This window comes from Aulonocara sp. 'chitande type north' Nkhata Bay, linkage group LG12, assembly GCF_057382095.1.
Source record: "Aulonocara sp. 'chitande type north' Nkhata Bay isolate Kocher_YH1m ecotype deep benthic linkage group LG12, A_spYH_male_GT1.1, whole genome shotgun sequence".
In the NCBI taxonomy this organism is placed as follows: domain Eukaryota; kingdom Metazoa; phylum Chordata; class Actinopteri; order Cichliformes; family Cichlidae; genus Aulonocara; species Aulonocara sp. 'chitande type north' Nkhata Bay.
In genome coordinates, this window is record NC_141355.1 from 18415201 (window position 1) to 18437635 (window position 22435).

At 42.7% G+C, this 22435-nt stretch overlaps 1 protein-coding gene across 3 annotated transcripts in view; it reads right to left on the bottom strand.

The window, feature by feature from the left end:
* LOC147317245 (uncharacterized) overlaps positions 1–22435 on the bottom strand; it is a 311308-nt gene continuing 288873 nt past the window's right edge. For 2 of the 3 annotated variants that reach the window (XM_086314024.1, XM_086314023.1), the window contains exons 8-14: positions 19764–19801; positions 14026–14146; positions 11689–11801; positions 11287–11335; positions 6961–7091; positions 1519–1929; positions 1–1415 (exon numbers count right to left, since the gene is read on the bottom strand). In XM_086314024.1, the coding sequence (XP_086170150.1) occupies positions 1041–1415; positions 1519–1929; positions 6961–7091; positions 11287–11335; positions 11689–11801; positions 14026–14146; positions 19764–19801 (1238 nt within the window). In that variant the 3' untranslated portion in view covers positions 1–1040. The remainder of the gene's footprint in view (positions 1416–1518; positions 1930–6960; positions 7092–11286; positions 11336–11688; positions 11802–14025; positions 14147–19763; positions 19802–22435) is intronic. The other variant, XM_086314025.1, reaches the window with a different exon arrangement.

Consider the following 22435-nt stretch of genomic DNA (forward strand, 5'->3'; position numbering starts at 1 on the left):
TTACAACATTTCTCAAAATATTTTTATTGAGTGATTGTGGATACAGTTTATGGAAAAAAAAGAAGAAGAATTGAATACAAAATTGAATACAAAACAAAACTTCTCATGTTAGAACATAGGTAAAGAAAAAACAAACAAACAAAAAAATTAACAAAAAAAACGCAACCCAGGAGTGGCAATTAAAACTAACAAACCCTTTCCTTACAAACAATTTCTTGTTACAACAAAAATCACAACTTACAATAACTGAATACAACTAAAAAAAAAAAGCCAACTTGTTACATGACAGACAGGTGTTTTTAAAGGTGGATGATAAAAGGTTTTGCACTGAGCATTTAGTTAAAGAGCCAGTTTGCATACCACAATATTAAAGGACACACTGACAGACATGAAACAAGACAACAAAGACAAAGAGCAAGCTCACATTATCTGTGCAACAAATCAATTTCCTCAAACTGAAAAGAGCCACAGTGGCAAACACATGTGACTCATACCGAAGAGACGGACAGCCATGAAAATGCCTCACCGTGAAAATGTCTTACAAGAGGCCAAGATCCGAGAAGGCGTTATGTCTTTAATAAACAACATACTGTAAGCATTAAAATGAATGTGGCGCAGTGTGTAGGGTAAGAAACAACCTTCTCAAGTTCTGTTGAAATGATGTGATTCAAGGTCTCAGCATTTTCTACACACGGTTTTGACTGTAGGGCATTAGACAAAAGTCTAATGCCTTCAAATAAGGTCAAGTTTCAGGAGTGTTGTTGACTGAGATGGCTTATCGGAGGAACGTACTTGCCAAATCAGAATGTGTGATCACAGGGGTAAATTGGACCCTATTAATGCTCATCTGGACTCTGTTTTGGAGAGCTCCTCCAGAGCAGAAGGTTGTTTTTGCAAGCAAAAATATTTAGCTTTACATCCATTATCAAGTAGATAACAGAGAGCACAATTCCATAGCCAGTGATTTTTTTTGCGGCTTTTGGTTAAGAAATATACATGTTTAGGATAACAAAAAAAAGTTGCATACATATTCACTTGGTTCACTGGTGGGCAGAAGTAGACCTGTGAATTCTTGGAGTAATGCCAAAGGAAAAAGCTTGTCTTCTGTTTGCAGAGCACTTTTTAAATGGCTTAGATGAAGGAGGAGTTTGAGAAAGAGAGGTTTCAACCTGCGATCTCAAATGGGAGGAAGGGAATGTGTGAACTTGCTGTCCAGAGCTAGAGATTGAAGAAGATCTGTAAATGGAAGACTTAAGGCCACTGTGTGGTCCCGTTCTTGGATGGTGACAAGAGGTTACAAATTGAGTTCCAGGACATTTCACAGGAGGTCTGGGTGCAGGCCTGAGCTCGGGGCTCTGCAAAATGCTTCTGCCGCCTTCAGATTTTTGGACTGATTTGGTCAGATATGATCTTCTCTGAAAAGATAAAGATTTATGAAAATATAAGTACAATATATTGTGACAAACTGGAAAAACTGGAGTTGTAGTTTTGTTTGTGATGACTATATAAATAACTCACCTTTTGAGCCCCAGATGAAATTCTGCTTTGAGCTTGTTGTCCCTTTGATAGCTGGGGGAGAGTGCCAGCAGTGGGCCTGCATTGCTTGCCGTCTGACCTAGGTAAAAGATGCAGTGTAGTGAAGACTACGTGAAGACTGCCTTGACTATTTCTGCATGTTCTGCTCCTTGGCTCAAACCGCACTGCTGTCTGACAACCCTCTGTATCATCCCCCTGCTTGGATTTGATTGATGAGTGGCCACTTCCTGTCCCATCCGTTTCTGTTGCAGACATTGCCTCATCTGTGTATGGTTTTTGTTCATGTCTTTCTTTTTCCTCTGCACTTTCACTTTCTTCATCTGTCTCTTGCTCCTCAAAGCCTTCTGGACTTTCCGAACCTTGAACCAGTTTGTGTTTGACATGTCTGGAGCCCTGTCAGGTGGATACACACAATCTTTTAAGTTGTTTTTACTATGATATGGGTAGTAATATTGTACAGTCAGTTTCATTATAGAGTAAACTTATAGGAAACAGAGAATTTCAGCAATAGACATCAATATTTATCTTTGTCATATAACATGTATTGCAGTCAACAATGTGCTCATTTATGAACACTTGTTTGAGTCACTTAAAAAAATATAGACTAACACCTTGTGTTCTGTCAATTCATCCAAATCTTCCAGACTTGCTGAAACTTAGTGTTGTGCACATTTCTGGGAAGCCAGTGTAATGTTCTTCATGTTTGGAAGTAATGTATGCATTACTATGGCATTACTAATGTGGTTACTTTATTGTTTTTTGTCATTCTGCTATAATGGACTACATTTTAAAATTCAGCAATCACATTACAGTCACTAATCCCTTTATTATTTTGACAATTTAAGTTTCAGCTTTCTCTTTCTGTACTGAGAGACCCTGGAGCACATCTGTGCCAGTGCGGCAGTACCTCTGCCCAGTAAAAGATCATCACTGCCAGGAACACTTCCCGCCCTGACATAAAACTGGGAGGGGAAAGCTGATTCAGGAAAGCAAATTAAGTTTCTAGAAATGCCTGTTAAAACAACACTGAGGCCAAACATGGTGCATTGGACAAACTGTATCTAATCCCTTTATAACACAGAGATATTTGGCAATGTTAAATATTTAGCTGATGTGTGTATGTGCATGTGCATGCTGCATGCCTTAGATGTGTATATATGGAGGTGAGAGAATGTCCCTGGAAAGGTTGCCTTCATCAGTGCGCAGTGTAATTCTAATTGGCTTTATTAGAGGGCTTAAATCTAATACCATCTCTGTGCCCTGCCTAAGGCTTTGAGTGTGTGTTTGTGAGTGTGCACCTCTTTTTTTAATGTTTATGTCTCAACAAATTTCTTACAGAACATTTACAGAGTAACATACATGAGTAGATGGACTAAAACAGCTCTATCAGACGGTGGAAAAATACAGTTACATTCCCTCCTCTAAATGAGCCTGATGCAGCGTATTTCTCCAGTCTGAGAGTAGAGCCCCAGTCAATAGGCAAATACAGCATTTAGACGTTCAAGTTCATTGAAATAGCTGCACTGTAGCTCCAGATGTAATGATACAGACTTAAGGCAAGAGAAAGCAGCATGGAACTGCTCATTTGACCCCATTTAAAAACTTGATACCAATTAAGTTTTGATACCCAGCTGTTCTGGGTGTAAATAATTTAGGAGATCTCTCTCACTGAACACACAAATAATGTTATGTGCATGCACACATATATGCACATGGATGTGCATGGGCTCTGAAACACACTAAACTACGAATATATGCACACTCCTGTGCGCGCACACACATGTACGTGCGTAAAGATTCCGCTGTGCTCTGGAAACAGACTTCTTAATGAAGCCTTCCCGAAGTGAAAGTAGAGCAGAAATACATACTGGCCCATTTCTGCCTTCAGTACACCCTCCTCGCCTCTCTCCTCTCTCCCTCGCTCTCCCTTTCCCTCACCTTCTCCACATCATTTGTTTTATGCATGTTTCATTGTCTTTCTCTTTTGTCTCAATGAGTTAAATCACAACCCCTAATTTATGGCTACAGGCAAAGACACTTCTACAAACAAACTGGCTGATGAGAGGGGATGACTGAAAACATACGCGCTGAGCGGTGTGTGTAAATCTTAAAATGTCTGTTACTGTCTTTTTATCTGTGGTTATTTACATAAGAAATGACAGCATGTGTAAAAGAATGACTGCGATGCAAAATGAAAAAGGCTGCGCGCTCGAGGAGAGGGGAAGTGAGCAAGGGGGGTGAGAGAGAGTAAATCCAGTGACACTGAGTGGGGAGCACTCAGGTGTGGTGAGAGGATTATACAAAACCCTGAGTATGAATGACAGTAAACACCTGAATGACAGAGAGACGGGGAGGGGTGGAAGTGTGTGTGTGTGTGTGTGTGTGTGTGTGTGTGTGTGTGTGTGTGTGTGTGTGTGTGTGTGTGTGTGTGTGTGTGTGTGTGTGGCTTTGCGTGACAGTTTAGTGGCCTTCACTGATATTCTGAGAGGTAAGTGAATATATATTCACTCTGATGTTTTCACAACTGTGCTGCCTACTTAAGTAAAACTTGCTCTATTGTATCCATAGTATATACATTATGTCTCTCCCCCTCTCTCTCTCCATATATATATATATATATATATATATATATATATATATATAAGCTGTCCATACCTGAGGCCTTGGAAACTGCCAAGCAAAGACTCACAGCCTTGGCCAGCCGCTTGAGGAGGTACACCAGAGAGATAGAAGGCAGGAGAATAAACCAGCTGTTCTCCACAGAACCAGCAAAGGTGTACTCTCAGTGGCAAGGGAACAATAAGAGAACAGCACCACCAAGGCTGGAGATGGAGCAATACTGGAAGAGCATATGGGAGAAGGATGCAACCCATAACGGCAATGCTCAGTGGCTAGAGGATCTGAGGGCAGACCACAGCGACCTCCCTGAACAGGGTCCAGTAACCATCACAGTGGCAGATATCCAAGAAAGGGTCTCCAGTATGAAGAGTTGGACAGCACCAGGGCCCGACATGGTTCACGCCTACTGGCTGAAGAAGCTGACTGCACTCCACGAGCGTCTGGCAGCACAAATGAACCAGCTGCTAGTTAACGAGAGACACCCGGAATGGCTAACTGAAGGCCGGACGGACCTGATCCCCAACTACCGACCAATAACCTGCCTCAGTACTACATGGAAGCTCCTGTCAGGCATCATATCGGCTAAGATGAACAGGCACATGGGTCAATACATGAGTGGGACACAGAAAGGAATTGGCAAGAATACCAGAGGCGCAAAACACCAGCTACTGGTAGACAGAACAATCAGCCGAGACTGCAAGACCAGACTGACCAACCTGTGCACTGCCTGGATTGATTACAAGAAGGCCTATGACTCAATGCCCCACAGCTGGATACTGGAATGCCTAGAATTGTACAAGATCAATGGGACCCTAAGAGCCTTCATCAGGAACTCAATGGGGATGTGGCGTACAACACTAGAGGCCAACTCCAAGCCCATAGCACAAGTCACCATCAAGTGCGGGATCTACCAAGGAGATGCTCTGTCCCCACTGCTGTTCTGCATAGGCCTGAACCCCCTCAGTGAGATCATTAACAAGACTGGCTACGGATACCGACTACGGAACGGAGCAGTTGTCAGCCACCTCCTGTACAGGGATGACATCAAGCTGTATGCCAAGAGTGAACGAGACATCGATTCACTGATCCACACTACCAGGCTATACAGCAATGACATTGGAATGTCGTTCGGACTGGAGAAGTGTAGTCGGATGGTAACAAAGAGAGGGAAGGTAGTCAGAACTGAGGGGATTGAACTACCAGAAGGCAACATTGCAGACATAGAGGACAGTTACAAGTACTTGGGGATCCCGCAGGCGAATGGGAACCATGAAGAGGCCGCTAGAAAAGCTGCAGCCACCAAGTACCTGCAGAGGGTCAGGCAAGTCCTGAGGAGTCAGCTGAATGGTAAGAACAAGATCCGGGCCATCAACACGTACGCCCTGCCCGTGATCAGGTACCCTGCTGGGGTAATAGGCTGGCCAAAGGAGGAGATAGAAGCCACTGACATAAAGACAAGAAAGCTCCTTACCATGCATGGAGGGTTTCACCCCAAGTCCAGCACCCTGAGGCTGTACGCTAAGCGGAAGGAAGGGGGCCGGGGACTGGTGAGTGTCAGCACCACAGTCCAGGATGAGACAACGAACATCCAAGAATACATTGGGAAGATGGCCCCAACTGACCGAGTGCTCAGTGAATACCTCAGGCAGCAGAAACCCAAGAAAGAGGAGGGAGACGAGGAACCATCATGGAAGGACAGGCCCCTGCACGGTATGTACCACCGGCAGATAGAGGAGGTGGCTGATATCCAGAAATCCTACCAGTGGCTGGACAAAGCTGGACTGAAAGACAGCACAGAGGCACTAATCATGGCAGCACAAGAACAAGCTCTGAGCACAAGATCCATAGAGGCTGGGGTCTATCACACCAGGCAAGACCCCAGGTGCAGGCTGTGTAAAGATGCCCCAGAGACAATCCAGCACATAACAGCAGGGTGCAAGATGCTAGCAGGCAAGGCATACATGGAACGCCATAACCAAGTGGCCGGCATAGTGTACAGGAACATCTGTGCCGAGTATAACCTGGAAGTCCCGAGGTCAAAATGGGAGATGCCCCCAAGGGTGGTGGAGAATGACGAGCTAAGATCCTGTGGGACTTCCAGATACAGATGGACAAAATGGTGGTGGCTAACCAACCGGACATAGTGGTGGTAGACAAACAGAAGAAGATGGCCGTAGTGATCGATGTAGCGGTTCCGAATGACAGCAATATCAGGAAGAAGGAACACGAGAAGCTGGAGAAATACCAAGGGCTCAGAGAAGAGCTCGAGAGGATGTGGAGGGTGAAGGTAACGGTGGTCCCCGTGGTAATCGGAGCACTAGGTGCGGTGACTCCCAAGCTAGGCGAGTGGCTCCAGCAGATCCCGGGAATAACATCGGAGATCTCTGTCCAGAAGAGCGCAGTCCTGGGAACAGCTAAGATACTGCGCAGGACCCTCAAGCTCCCAGGCCTCTGGTAGAGGACCCGAGCTTGAAGGATAAACCGCCCGCAGGGGCGTGCTGGGTGTTATATATATATATATATATATATATCATAAACTACTGATATGTTCATTTACACCATGCATAAAGAAACTGAAACTATTAAATGCAAAGCAGATTTGAGCAGCAAATGATGGACGGACGATGAGGATGTCAACAAGGCAGGCAGGGGCAGGGAGTGTGGAAGAGAAAGATATCACTCAGGAAAAATCCACGGCAAAAGATAGGGAGCTGTTGGGTTAGCGAGTCAGTTAGATTTAGCTTTACAGTATGTAAGTCAATAAAAAGGCTGTAGTGCAAGAAAGAAGAGATATGTTTATCTTACCTGTGCCGTGTTTTCTTTCTCTGTGTGCTCTATTGGTGAGGGTTTTCTGACAAGGTCTCTGAAGTGAGGAAGGTCTCTGAAGTGAGTTTGAGTTTCTGGGTGAGCACACTGTCTGTTCTTCTTTCTGCTCTCTGAAGCACAAACACCTCTCAGCAATTTCAATATACGTTATAATACCTTTTTATGTTCCAAAACTGCATGTGTATGTTCTGTAGTCATCATATACAGAAGCTGGGCGTCAGTTTCTAATTCTGTGCTGCTAAATGAAGTGTCAAACTTTAGAGCCCCAGTGATTTTTTTTGTTAACCTGAATAGTTAAGTTGGAAGAAACAATTCTTTTTTCTACATGCCATTAGCAGGAGTGCCACAGCACACTCAGCTCCTGTTGTGGAAAGCTCAAATGTGTTTTTAACCTCTGGCTTAAGGTTAAATTCAGAAGACAGCAATGCATGTTGATTCCTGGATCTCCTCTTAGTGAAATCCCTCACCTCTAGAGCTATATCACTGTACAGTGCTGACTCTACATGAAGCGTGACCCCGTTTCCCCCACGACGACCCCCTCCTTCCCTTCACAGCGTTGGAAGATAGAGGAGCACAGGGGAAGGCATGCCAAGGCAGTAGACACTTTTAAGCAAAGATTAAAGGTTTTTCTTTTTAATCAGTCATTTGGCAGCAATGTTAGCATTTCACCCTGGTGCTGCTAAGGATCAATTTTTAATGCTGCTGTGCACAGAGCAGACAGGGTGATTGGCAAAGGAGAAGCTATTTACAAAGGATCTATTTACAAATTTTCCATAGAAATATGCAGAGGGCACAATTGACATCTCTTACAGAATTTTAAATAAGCTCTTCTTTTTTTTTTACTTTGTCACAAGGTGCGACCCCTTAGCGCCTGATCATCACTTCAGTGTGCGTGCGTGCATGTGTGTGTGAGTTTGTGCATGTGGGTGCACAGACTCACAAGTGCCTCACATATAAGAATAATAAAGCAACATAACTCTCTCCCTTGTGTTGCATTATCTTCATTTCTCCATCGTATGCTGCCAGGGGCTGGGTAACTAGGTCAATCAACCCTGGTGTAAACACATCACAACAATCCACCAAGAACATGCTAATGACAATGACTGCTTTTTAATTTATATCTCTCAGTCTCTCACTCTTCAGTTTCAGTAATACTACTTGACGGATTTCAGCTTAATATTGCATCCAGGTAAGCAAAAATTTTGGTAAATAGGAGGTAGTTATCTACTATACCTACTGGGCTTAAATATAAAATTGCCCCAATCAGCAATAACTAAAAAAAACCCAATCACTTCATGTTAAGAAATGCTTCTTCGCGGAGGATTCACAACAAATCAACTTCAACCTGCAGTAAATGTCAGGCTGTGTTTAATGGTGGCAGGTGTACAGGACAGAAGTGAGTCTTACACAAAATACAGCAAGCAAGTAACATCTTCAGAACTATACAAGTTCATCTCTGTGCAGACCCGACACCGGTGCCCTCCATGCATCCATCTTTAAGTCTACCCATGAATCAATCCATATATTCATCCATCCATCCATTCATTATGCAACCGCCTATTCATTCCTTATCCAACCATCCATTCATTCATGCAGTCAAACAGCCTTCGAGCCAACCAACCCACACACCATTGATCCAATGATTGACCCTGCATTGGGTAGATCAATACTCTCTTAAATGGCATAGTTGTAAGTGCTTAGGCACAATGGCAAGGCATTGTTTGTGTAGTTAATTTCCAAGGTAGCAAGGCCGTGCAGGGCTCTAACCAAAGTCAACTCTCTTTTATTCTCCACTTACACGATAACGTCAAAGCAAAGAAAGGGGGCACTGAAAAAGATATTGAGCAGAAAGCATCCTGTACACATGCAACAAAAGGGGCAGTGTTCCATGCAAAACTACTTGTAATGACCCAAGACTATTAGATGCTCCAGATAAAGATGCCTGTGGGTACAGCAGGTTTACAGACACATTACTGTACTGTCACACATGCAACTAGACAGGCAAGAGTAATAGCAAACATTTAAACATTTATAGATGAAAGAAATCATGATGCACATCACTGTAATGAGGTGCAGGCTGAAGGTAAAGTTAAACGAAACCATGACACATTTCACCTCGACACTGATATTATACTACACCGTTGATTTAATAATAATAAAAAAGAATTACCATACATATCACTAGTAAAGGTATTACTTAAACAATATTAACCTGAAGTAGCAGTAGTAGTAGTAGTACAGACTCACACCCTGTATATCATTGTGCAGCCTAATGTGGCTTGGTGTGCATACAGAAACTGTGATGGGTTAGAGCTGGGGCCGGGTCTTGGCATTAAATGAGTGGGACTCTGACAAGTCTTGGAGTTCTGTCACTGCAGTTCACAGGTCTTGTTAGCCAAGGTGTCGGCAGGGGTGGAAATAGCTGTGTGTGAGTGTATCTGTGTGTGTGTGTGAGCTGAACATTAGACAGCACTCCTACCTCCACCTCCTCACCTGACACCAGCAATAAAACTAAACAGGCCAAGGTGCTATGCTGTGTGCATGTGTGCGTGCGTGTGTGTGCGAGTGTGTAACTGCGTGTATGGATGTGCACATGGGAAAAGGGGGCATGTGTGCTGCAGGGTTGTTGTTGTTGCTGTCACCAATTTGCCGGGGCCTCCAGACGGGAGTAGGAGCAAGGTGACGGAGCTGTGGCTTGATAAACACAGAAGCCCTGCTTCGATTTCCCATCCAGTCCACTTTGGAAACACATGGCTCTTCTTGGGCGCTCTTGGCCCAGGGAAGAAGAGAGTCACGGTGGGGGGTGGGGGGCAGCAGGGGGAGAGAAGAGGGAGAGCCACAAGAGAGACACAGTGATGGGCATGTAGTGAAGGAAAATAGCAGTCAGAAAGAAGGCAGAGAGAAGAAGTGATGGAGGGGAGGTAATGTATGTGGTACAGCTAGGAAGAAGGTAGACAGAGGTGACAGGCCTGGTGGAATCAGCTCAGGTGTGCAGAGGGAGAAAAAGAAAGATTAAGAAAGGAGAGGGGAGGAGGGGAGTGATGTGAGAAATTTGAGTGAACCTCTAAACGTCTTACACTCTCAAAAAGATAGACACATACAGTCAACCGTCTCTTCACAGTGTGCTTCTTTCAATCTTTCACTCTTTCGGTCCCTCCATCTCTTTCTCTTTTGCCTGAAAAAAAACTTTGCAGTGTTCCGCTTTTCATATGACATCAGAAGTTTAAAGACCAGCTCCAGCTGGAGGCGCAGAGGAGTGTCAGTGAGGGAGGTGGGGCACTGAGCTCCCCTCTGCCCCCCTAGAGAGTTAAGGAGATCACATTTTAACCCCCTCCAAACCCCACCCTGCTGCTCCTCTCCTCCATGCCTTAACACCAACATAAGAGGACAAGTGTGGGCTCTAAGCACCAGTGATCAAACACGAGCGGCTGCTGGGTACGCTAGGCTCAGGACTGTTGGCCTAATAGGATTGGAAGCCCCCAGGTGAGCCAAAGGACACCTCCAATCAGTGTGATTAGCCAAAGGCTGCTATAGCACCGACTGATGTACAGTACTAAAAAGGATCACATTGGTTGTGAAGAATGCAAGCAAGTAATGGAGTGTAGTGTCATGGTTGAATGCGCATGTCAAAGTGTTAGGCTGGAATGGCAGAGTTTAAAACTGCATGTAGTTTTAATGTGTCAGAACGATCTCGAGGTTTTGACTGTTTGCTAATCATTATTAAGTTCACAGAAGCGTATAATGTGCAGAGCTGAATAATAATCTTGGCTTTCTGGCTATGTGTAAAAAACAGAGTAGGCTGTGCATCTAGGCAACATGCTCAAGCACAGGCACACATAAATGTGGATTTCTATGAGTAAAGTCTCGCCATCCACATGTTTACTAACACATACATGAACGGACAAGCACACGAGCAACATGCCCAGATACGCACTCACAGACAGGCTTTTATAAACTCATCAAATCCAAAAAACAATTACCAGAGACTGAGCTCATCACTGACTAAGCAAAAGTCATTCAGCGTGTAAAACACACAATATAATTAGCACACATCAAGCTGCTGGGTCCTACTGTGCATTAATGATGCTTCCCTCTGAAGTGAATTATGGTTCGATGAGTGAGAAAGTGAGTGAGGAGGGGCTTTGAGGAGGAACAAGACATCATTTGGAGAAAAGGATGAGGAAACCAGTGCGGAGAGGAAATACCTGAGGTTGACTGGTTTATCTTTAGTGACGCAGTCTAACTGCCCCAAGATCAATTAAACGGAGAGACATGAATCTTTGGGAATGATGACGGGTTACTCACTTGTGGTGAGAGCCATGATGTGCCATGCACCACAGGCAACACTGATCACCTGCGAAAAAAAATCAAATGTTTTTAAATTTTAAAGTAGTGCGAAAATTCCAAAGACATAGCTTAGCTTTGACGTTTTTCCCCAAAAATTACTTGATGTTGTAAATTTGTATAAAAGGATAAGACAGTGAGAAATGAGACTCACAAAGATGCCTAAGACCTTTGCTACATATTTTCATACTTAATATAGCACTGATCTACAGCTCTTTGTGCAAGATGAGGTCATAATGTAAGCCTGCAGGAAGTGTAACTTCTAAATCAATGGAAAGCAATGCAGTGTGGACTTACCTTTTAAGAACTTACAAATATCCAGATAAAAATCATTTCTCTGAAAACCTTGAGGCACAAACGCACCTTTCGGCCAGCTAGTGGAAAAGGCTGGGGGGTCGAGAGCCCTTTGGGGCCTGCATGATATGTGACCCGGGAAACACAGGGGATCTGACCCCAGAGAAGCAGATCTCCACCTGCTAAAGAGAGCAAAAAAGAGGCAAAAGTTCTGAAGATAGACCAGAACACATGCAATTTCACGGTGCCACAAGGGAAATAAAATATGAAAAATGAAATGACCTTACAGACTTTTTGTTTCTCATTCTAACTAGTGTATTAGCTGCTCCTAAACATCAGTCCCTGATCACATTTTTACCACACGCACACGTGCACATGAGATCAACTTTCTTCCCTCACCACTGAATGGAGAGAACACATTCTCAGTTGGCACCTATTGAAAAAAAACATATACATAATATGTGCTCACCTACTGCAAACACTCCAGCATCCACTCATACTAACTCAGTCTGGCTTTTTAAACCCACCACTAATAAATTTATATTTACTGCCTGCATTGAGGACTTTTAAATTATGGCGTACAATAAACCTGGCACACACATCTCAAAAGCTCTTTCAGGGGATGTTAAAGCAATATAGTAAGCAATTTTCCAAAGTGGATTACAAATTTCACATCCAGGTTTTATTGCACATTACGATAACTTAACCACATCTAAATGTTCCGCATAAATGGGAAATATGTGCTGCTTAATATGCTATTTTTCATTTTTTAAGAAGCGCTTTGCAAACCCTGCCAAGCGAGGGAGCCTGCTGGTTTGTGTGGTGGGGGAGTCAATAATCTTTATGAGGTGGATTTTAATTACAAGGAGATAACTGAGTATCCTCCTCACGGCAAGCCTCCATCAATCTCTATTCTGCATCAAGCTGTACATAGCCTTGGCACACACGCACACAGGCATGCACGCACACACACACACGCTCGCACGCACACACATGCAGACGCAGATACCCTTTCACACATGATTGATCAATCAATCAATCAATCAGTAATGTATTATTTTCATCTCAGTGAAGCAAACCTTATAAAAGCATATGAGACAGGCATTTCTGGATGGCATTTTACAACAGATGCAGCACTAACACATACATGTACATACACACAAAATACAAACACGCAGACACGTTTACCGAGACTCTGGCAGAGTAATCCGGCTAAAAAAGGTTAAGGCTGATGTTTTCCGTACGAACGACAGTCTGTGAAAGGTCAGATCAATCATGTGCTAAGCATGTCTCGTAAGCAATCCATAAAGCACTTGTTTTAAATAATAACATTTTATAGATCACTTAAAGACATAACTGTACCACAGGCAGGTATGGCCTCATGTGCCAAATGGTCTTCAGAGAGCCAAGAATTCAAATGGAACAAACTTAATATATGGTGAGTGCAGCTCATTTAATGATCCGGTGGCATTTCTAGTGAAACCGTGCACGCAGTGCCAGAAAACGTCTCCGTTCAACAATAGGCAATTCTTTTCTCTGAATGGTGCAGCATAGCAGTAGCATGTAAATGTGCCTTTCACTTGAAACAATTACACTGCCTTTTCTCTTTATGCAGAAGATGTTACGTTGGCCATGTAACCGCTTTAATTCCTGCTGAAGAAGAAGCAGTTGCCTGACACTTTGCAGTGGTGTAAATGTAAAAGTGAGCACATGGTTCCCAGCAGCGGCACGTGAGAAAATAACGAATAAGAGATGAGTTAAGAAATGATCTAGCGCTACCTGTTTTCAAACTTAGCAAAGAGTTTCAGCTTTTCAGGAATTACAGTAAAGACGACCAGGCCAGAGGGAAAGATGACATTTGCTTGGTGTGCCTCCTTATCGCTCAGTTGCTATGGCGGCAGTCTGAGATCTGAGTGGGGTAGTTTAGGGATAACTACTTGAATAACAAATCAATTCATTTTGTATATCACCTAACGGAAGAAGCTGAAACTGGGTGCAGTGCTGTGCAGTTTCATTTGGCTTAAGAGATATTGAGAGCTAATGAGGTTGAATTTGTGCTCCGAGTGATGTCATTTGAGGACACTGAATCCTTGTTGTGTTAATTAAAACTCAACGAAATAATGTAGATGAAAAATTTGCATGGCTCAAAGCCACAGTGAGGGGTACTACTGGGAAAATAAGGGTTTCAAGTTAATAAGTGGTTTTTATATATTACGTAGAGTGAATACAACTTTTAGGACTTTTTAATCACAATGAGAGATATTTGCAGTGACAATTAGACATTGAGGGTTTTAGTTAAGTAATGTTATTTAATTGGACTTAATGCTTTCAGGCCAAAATAATACAGCCGCAGGAAAGATAGGATCAAACAGTGGTCTTCTATTGCATTTTGGATGTCTGGCTCACCTGTGACAGCTGCACTGTAGCTGTCCCCAGCTCGTATCTGCGAGACCTCAGAAAGCTGTGAAGAGTTGAGAAGGCTAGGAGTCGATACGTGCAGTCTGTCCTCTCCGAGTCCAAGCTGTCCCTGCAAGTAAAATAGCGATACAGTGTAAGTTACAGAAGTAGAATAAACATTAAAATAAAAGCCATTTCACTGCTTACAGATAGGATGTGTCACTATTTAACTATTCCTATAATTTTACCATTTTGCAGGCAGCAGTAAGTCTATCTTTCATCTGTTAAATCATGCTGCCCTGCCATTGCAAAAATGAAAAGATGGTTGTTATATTTGTCAAAGAGGACTTGTAGATCACCTGCTGAGTGTCATGAGCGCATTCCTGTAAAGCACTGTTATAATATCTGCTGTGTACTGCATAAATGAGATGGGCAACAGGCAATTCATCTTGGTTCAAATCGCTGTCTCTAAGGAGGAAGCACTATTTAAAAAAAAGCACACAGCATTTTTTTCATCATTCATAAGTCTACTTCTTTTTATGTTTCATTTACCACCCCTATCCAGCACAGAGCCTTAATAGCCATAGCATCTCCCACAGTACAAAAGAAGGCTTTGTTCCTAATTTACATCTTTCTGTTTGTTACACATTGTGAGGGTGTTCAGTTTGACTCCTGTCAGTTGCCCTGCTCCTCTCCGCTCCTGCAGAGATAAAGGCTTTCTGCACTGTGCACATCGGCATGCCCTGGCATATGTCTGAAAGTGAGCACAATATGTATGGGTTACTTTTGAGTCTATGTGTGCGCCATGCAGTAATCGGAGTCTTTAATTGGTTATTCATATGCGCGCTACTGTGAGGATTTGTAGATGCGTGGCAGCATATGTTCCTGCTGTGAGTGTGTGCATCTAAGTATTTAAGGTGTGAATGTCATTGTGCTTCCATCAGAGTGTGCCTGTGAAAGCTTACTTGCATTTAGGTGCACTAAGTGAACACATGTGTCCGTACCTGTTTGTGCGTCTGCATGTGTTTGTACTTGTTTAAGTGTATTTTTGTGTGTCTGAGTGAATGAGCACTGTCAGGTGCTGCTCCATGCTGTGCCAGCTGCATCTGGAGCCATCTGTGTTGGGGCGCAGTGGGAGGGGAACGGATGACTTTAATGTACTTGAACCCCAGACAGACCTTTCCCAGACAGTCGTCAGTATGAAACCAAGACAACTGGGCCCAGTCAAGCTGAACTGGCTGATCTGGATGGTGAGCAGGAGACAGATGCTTTGGTTACACTGTAACCCCCCGGTCAGACTCACTAGGGAACCTTTGGCAGTCAGATACACACAAACACTACAATGTGTTTGTTTCAATAATAGAATAACACTGCTCTATATCGGAGAACACTCTCACCTCATTTTAGATGTCAGCCAACTTTCTACAGTACAATCCAGGTTTATTGTGTTTATTGCAAACATGCATGTATATGAAGCTGACAAAATCACAAGATTTAATTTATACTTCATTTGAGTTATCGGTTTAATGAACAAATTCAATTCCTTTCACAGTAATTAGAGCACATGCTATTGTGTTTCTTATGTTTATCAGAGAATTCAGCTCAGATTGCTGCTTTAGAATTTATGTAGCTACAACTGGAGAACATGCTGCAGGACTTGTTTCCCTGTGTTTTTCACTTAATAAGTACAAAGACATTGTAGAACAAATTAGGTACAGGACATATGGCATGAAAGAAAAGAAGTTAGCCACACTGGCCTATAGACCAGTTGGTGACCCTCTGGCAACCTCTGCTACCTATGGCAAAAATGTGTCTTCTGCAAGAGGAATGATGCACTAAAAAAAAAGAAAACCTTGTGATTGCTTTGATCACTAGCAAATTGCTTTAGTTACCCACAGTTTACATGGAAGATGCCGTCTCATCTGCAAACACTCATTAATTAACCTCTAAGTGAAAGTGTAACTCAAAAAAGTTACACAGTAAAAGCATTTCCTGCTGAAACCAACATGTTTCAATGGTGCAACTTTGAATTTAGTTTTAGATAACCAACTGTCTCCATTAATGGTTTGCATGGGACTCACACGGTTTCACAACCACTTAGTGAGCACTTGATGAGTGTTTGTAGACTTGTCATTGTCTTCATGCAAAACACAGGTAATTTGCTAATGGCAAAAGCAATCAAAAGACGTTTTTAATTGTGACTGCAAAAATGCATAAAATGTACAACTATTTTTGTGACATTTGTGCATTCTTGGGCTTTGGTTGTCAGGGTATTGCAGCACCCACTTGTTCTGAATTCTCTATCATACAAGAAAAATAAAGACATATCCATTCAAAATGACAACCACAGTTAACACTTTACCCACAAAACTAAAAACAACACAGTATGTCAACACATAATGCGCCACCACAAAGACAACACAGAGGCCTCGTAATGATCTTGCAGCAACAATATGACTAGTGAAGCACAAAATCAATTAATGCAGCAGTAGAATCAATAGGTGTCTCTCAGCCTGTATGTCCTGCAGTTAATTAATAAACAAAAAGGACATTAAGCAGTAGAGCATCAGAGTGTGGCAACGACTATCATCAGTCACAATGTGTGTACTGATGGCATTAGCAGGAAGGGAAAAGAAAAACATAGACAGATATAAATGTGAGCATGGTGAAAATACCAAACACACCCACAGGCAAAGATGCTTACACTATGTACACATACATTTGAGGGAATGAGAATACATAAACGCACACTACACAAGCATGCATGAACACACACTAATGCACAAACAAACTCCTCCACTTTCACACACTTCCGTGCAGGGAAGGACCTGCAGATCTATAGAATGAAAAAGGTTCAGTTTACAGCTGAATCCCAAACTGTATTAGCATCAATTTGGAATAGGCCCAAGGTTCGATGAGGCCTGAACTGTGTTGGAACAAGGCCCAGGGCTTCTACCACCATAAGGATGGCTTGTTTATTATTTACTATGTTGGATGAGTCACCCTCATTACAATATATAAAGGATTGCAGTAGACAGGCTAAATAGCCACACTGATCTGGAGCTATACATTACTTTTCTGTTGTAATTCTCAATTTTGCCCAATTAAAAACAATTCTTTAAAGGATTTTTAAAGTTTTTAAAATCATTGGTAATAATGTTCTGTAATTTGCAACTCATCTCATTCTCATCTCCTCTCGTTTGGTGCCTGCACGTTAAGAGGGTTGTTTCCCTACACCATTAAGGTTGGGGAATGGGTGTTAGCGCTTATGTGTTGAATGAGAGTTCAGAGTATTCAACCTTCTTGGAGTTCCTAGGCATGATGCTGGAAGGTGGCCCAGCCCAGCACTACACTGCCATAGAGGATGTAGGGAATAACAGTGACCTGGGGGCCTGTGACTGGGAGGAATGGCCTGCTCAATCTAAACCTGAGGGGCGTTTTGTTGTTGGGCTTGTTAACCACAGTTTATCCATTACAAACACCATGTTAGGGCAAAAGGGTTTTCCTAAATGCACTTGGCACAAGAAAGCCCTAGGTCAGAGGTAGGTGATCGATTTTGTAACTGTATCATCAGAACTATAGTCATGTGTCTTGGACACTTGGGCGAAGGGAGGAACTGAGCTGTTAACTGCTCCCCACCTGGTGAGGTTGGATCAGGTGGTCCAGTAGGATGCTGGACAACCCTAATGTACCAAAATGCATAATGAGGGTGTGCTCGTCAGGCAGAGGAGCTTTTCAATGCTCCTGCAGAACAGCAGTCCAAGAAAGCTTGGGGACACTGAATCAGAGTGGACCACGTTCTGTGCCTCCACTGCACAGAGACGGGGGCTGCAGGATGGTTGGTGTCCGTCATGACGGCAACCCCTGAACCAGATGGTGTACACTGGAGGTGACGGCAGCCATCAAGCTGTAGAAAGACTCCTACAAGGCTTGATTAGGTTGTTGAACTTAAGGAATTAAGTCAGTTGACCCTGCTATTGCACAATTGATATCAGGAAACAGCACAAGGCTTTAAAATGTAGATTTTCTGTATTTTCCTGCATTAGGGTCATGAAATAAGTTACACTGGGTTCGGTTGTTATTTATTTAATCCAAAGAATGGGGTGTATGTCAAAGCAATGGTTTCTTCCACAAAATGAATGATATATCAATTTTAGCTCTCTACTTGCCTTGACGCTTATTTGCTACCACCGTTATTCTGTTAGCAGATTGATTCTGGCTGTGGCACCTGCTCTCTGACATCATTCAAATTCCTTCTCACCTCAATCATGTGATACCAAGCAGGCCGTCTGTCTTTTAGTTTCAATAGGAGGAAAACAATGAGATTTCTATCTGTAATACTATTACTACCCTTAAAAGGGTTATAGCTGTCTGGGTTTACCTTGGTAAGGCAAGAGAACTTTATTAAGTTTAAGACCTTTTGTTTTTTTCATTTTTTCTGCTTCTACTGATACATAAGAGCCTTTAAGCCCCAGAGAGAAGATATCAGCCTACTAAAGAAAAAAAGTTTAAGATGTCCCCTCATTTCACTTCTTCCTGTGCAAAAAAACAAAGTGTTATCTCTCAGAAGGTGGAACCTTTCTGATTTTTTTTAATGTGTTGACGGGAGTGGTTTTGGTGTGGCACTATGCGGCTGATTACAGGGGGAGACTTAATCAGGTGGTGCAGTCTGTCGGGGGCCCCAGGGGCCGAGAGTGTGCTACATCCTGTCAGACTACACAGAGAAACAATCAATCATCAGAATGGCTCCAAGACAGAAGAGAGAAGAGGAAGATAGAAGAGATGGAAGAAGAGTAGGGAAAAATGGAAGGGAAAGAAGCAGTAGAGGATGAGTGAGGGAGGACACTCGACGAGATAAAGAACATCATGGAGGAAAGAAAAACATTGTGTCCTTGCAGAGACTAACTTAAACTTATAAAGGCATTACAATGCTTATGAAAACCCAATGAGTGTAGTTAGACTAGGAGCCATCCTGCAATGTAAGAATGTAGTGCAGAAGCCAGGCACACGTCAAAGCTGATGTCTAATATTTTTATTGCGCCGCCTCCCTAACCTTCACCTACATGTTTGTTTCACTGTCCTGGCAAAGCCTCATCCTGTCACATTGTAAACACGATCGCATTTTGGCCATGGTTTCAAACATCCCCACAGATAAACACCAGAGCCAAGAGGAAAAAGAACAAGTGAGAGATGGGAAGAGAGAGATTGAGGTAGGCCTAGGTTTTATACTCTGTGGGCTTTGTCTGAGGGCTGTGTAATGATGCAGCTCTTTAAAGAACATCTTAAATAAAAGGCCAGAACAATCCTTAGTGACAGGTGGGATTTTTTTATCTAAAAGAGGAGTAGGATGGGGCCAGCTAACACACGTACACACATACACATACTTTTGGCTATGCACATTTGAAGGGGCATGCTCATATATAAACATCAGAGGGTCCCATAAAAAGGATTTCCTGTTCTGCCTATGTGAAGCAGAGGAGTCGAAATGGACAAACAGCAGAGCCTATAAAGGTGATTTATAGAATTTAAATAGATGTGCATTCTTGGCACACCATAAAGTATATTAAGTGCTCAAATGGAGCGCTTGGAGACAAAAATGTTTTAATCTACAATTTTCTCCAATTATCTCAAAACAGGACAAAGTTAAAATGACACAAAGAGAACATGACATGAACAAAAAAGCGTGGAGTCCAGTTCTAAGTCTGCCAATCCCAACAGGACCAAAAGTGGAAAAATGTTTGGCTTACCTCTTGCCCCATCCCCCAGGAGAAGACATTCCCACCATCTGAAAAAAAAAACAAGTGAGAGAGAGAAAGACAGCGTGAGGAAGAGAGAACAGAGTAAACCAAACAGTCCACAACTCAAGCGAGGCAACAAATATAGAAAACTGAGGTTAAAATAGAAAAGAAAAAGATAAAAGAAAAAAAAAAAAACGAAGGGAGAGAAGGGAAATGCGCAGCTGACAAAAGTGGCTCAAGTATCATACATCAAGCACTTGTTACCTCTCCCGGTGCTTGTGATTGCACATGACTGCAAACAAGTCAGTGATAAAAATCTGAAGAAAGATGAGACCGATCGGGCTGGCTTTAAAGATCATCAATCACAGCCCTGTAAGCTCAGATATTATTAGTTCAAGTAAAGCTGCACTCTTCCATTTTATGGACATCATAAAAGACTTTGGGGGTGGGGGTATATAAAGGTGGAGTGTTGGAGATCCCCCAGTGTTTTAACTAGGACTGGGATGAATGTGTTTGGAAAAGCAGACCGGATGGATGGACAGCTCTAATGTAGTAATGTTAACTGAATCACTCACTCTGGACTGGGTTCCCCAGGGGAAGGAATGCAGGATGGGAGTGTAAGGCCAATTACAATATGTTAGACTTAGTGAAAGTGTATAATAATAATAAAAAAATAATAATAATCACAATAATAATAATATGATAATGATAAACAACATGCATGTTTGCACAGCATCATTTGTGAATATGTTTTATGAACTTTTTAGCATTTATAGTGTAAGTGGGAAATTACACACACACACACACACACACACACACACACACACACACACACACACACACACACACACACACACCAACATTTAGGCGTACACAACAGGGCACATAGGTCTTTCAGAGATTTCAAAGAACAAGGATCCTACAAATGTGTGGGTTCCTCCAACAGTTCGAAAACTGTCAATTTTAAACTGCAAAAAGTGTGAATGCGAGCACAAATGGTTGTCTGTCTCTCTGTGTTAGCCCTGCAATAGACTGGTGACCTGTCCAGGGCGTGTCCTGCTATTAGCCCCATGACAGCAGGCATAAGCTCCAGTTATACCCCCGTGACCCTGAATTGGTTAAGCGTAAGAAAATGGATGGATGGATACATCACAGATTAGACATGAGGTCAAATAAATCAGAATCACGATGGTCACAGGTTCACACTCTGTGCTCAGTCTTCATATCGAATGAGACACACTACGAATTTTCTGACAGATACAGTCCCAATTAAACTGGTAGAAATATCAAGACACTTAGAGCATATGATAAGATTTCTACACAGGACCCTTGCTCTGGTTTGGCATGATTTTCTTAAAACTCAGAGATAATTTTTTTCTTTTCAAAGAAACAAAACAGATATTATTTCTAAATAGTGCATGCATTTGTATGTAATTCTTTTAGATTCTTTTAATGTAAAAACAACCGTAATGCTGCTTTAGCACCTGCTGACACCTGTTGAGGCTGCACCATGTTCTCTGAGCCTTTCTCTAAAATACTACAACAGATCTAAAAGGACACTACTTCTGGGAACAATACAAATATCTCACAGAAATCTTGTGCTCACGCTGATCAAATGTATTAATATATTCTAATAAAATGTTACACAATCCATGCTCCTGCCCTCCAAACAATCTCTCTGTTTTGTATTGCACATATTCCTCAAAACTTTTTTCTTTCCAACCCCCCTCCACTCTCTCTCTCTCTGCCTGCCACTGAGGACATAAAGGCTAGTGTGAAGTCCATCACTGCCTGGTGAATAGCTGCCCTTTGTGCCTCAGAACTCAATTCAGACACTGAAAGGACTGCAGCCCTGCACCTCTGTGTGCTGGATGATTTAAAAGAGTGTGCATGTCCACGGTCTGCCTGAAAGCCTTCTGTTAGGTTAAACATACCAGGTTCAGTATTCCAGATTCTAAGTTTACTACACTTGTTGAATACCTTATCTGAATACAATCAATTCTGATACCAACACTTGTCTTAAACCAGTGTCAGTTTCAAGGAAACACAATTTTAACATAGCCAAAGAAATATCCTCTGCAGTTACTTCCAGCTCGTGGTAACAGTGTTTTAGGAGGTTGCCTGGTATTAAAGAATTTATCCTACCATTTCAACAACCATAACTTTCCTGTTGTTTTTGGCACAGTTGGAGAGTGCATCGACAACACACCGACCTCTCTCCCCATCTTCCCTTCTGCGCTCACATAGACCTTCGTTCAGCTTGTTAGGCCTGACACTGGCACCCTGGTGAACAAAAGGACTGCACGGCTTAGGGCTGCCCTGGAATGTCAGCGGGTTCACATTTCACATGCAGATGCATGACCCCAGAGCCCTTTAGTGGGAAGGTGCGCTTTAACCTCTCAGAGAAGCAGAAGGAGGGGAGAAGGGGAGTAAAGGGGCACCTTAGGGGGAATATGGGTTGGGGGAAGGGTAGGAAATAAGAATGTCTGAGTTTGCACTGCTTGCATCTGCTCCGAGTGCCTATCTTCCCTCTCTCTTTCCCAAAACACTCCCGCACAATGTTAAACTCCGCTGATATACCTTATAGAATATTATAATTGTCGATATTCTGAAAACTTGTCAGTGCCGTCTCCTTTCTGCGTGATCTGTGATGCGCCCCCTCTTCTTCCCCTACTTTGGAA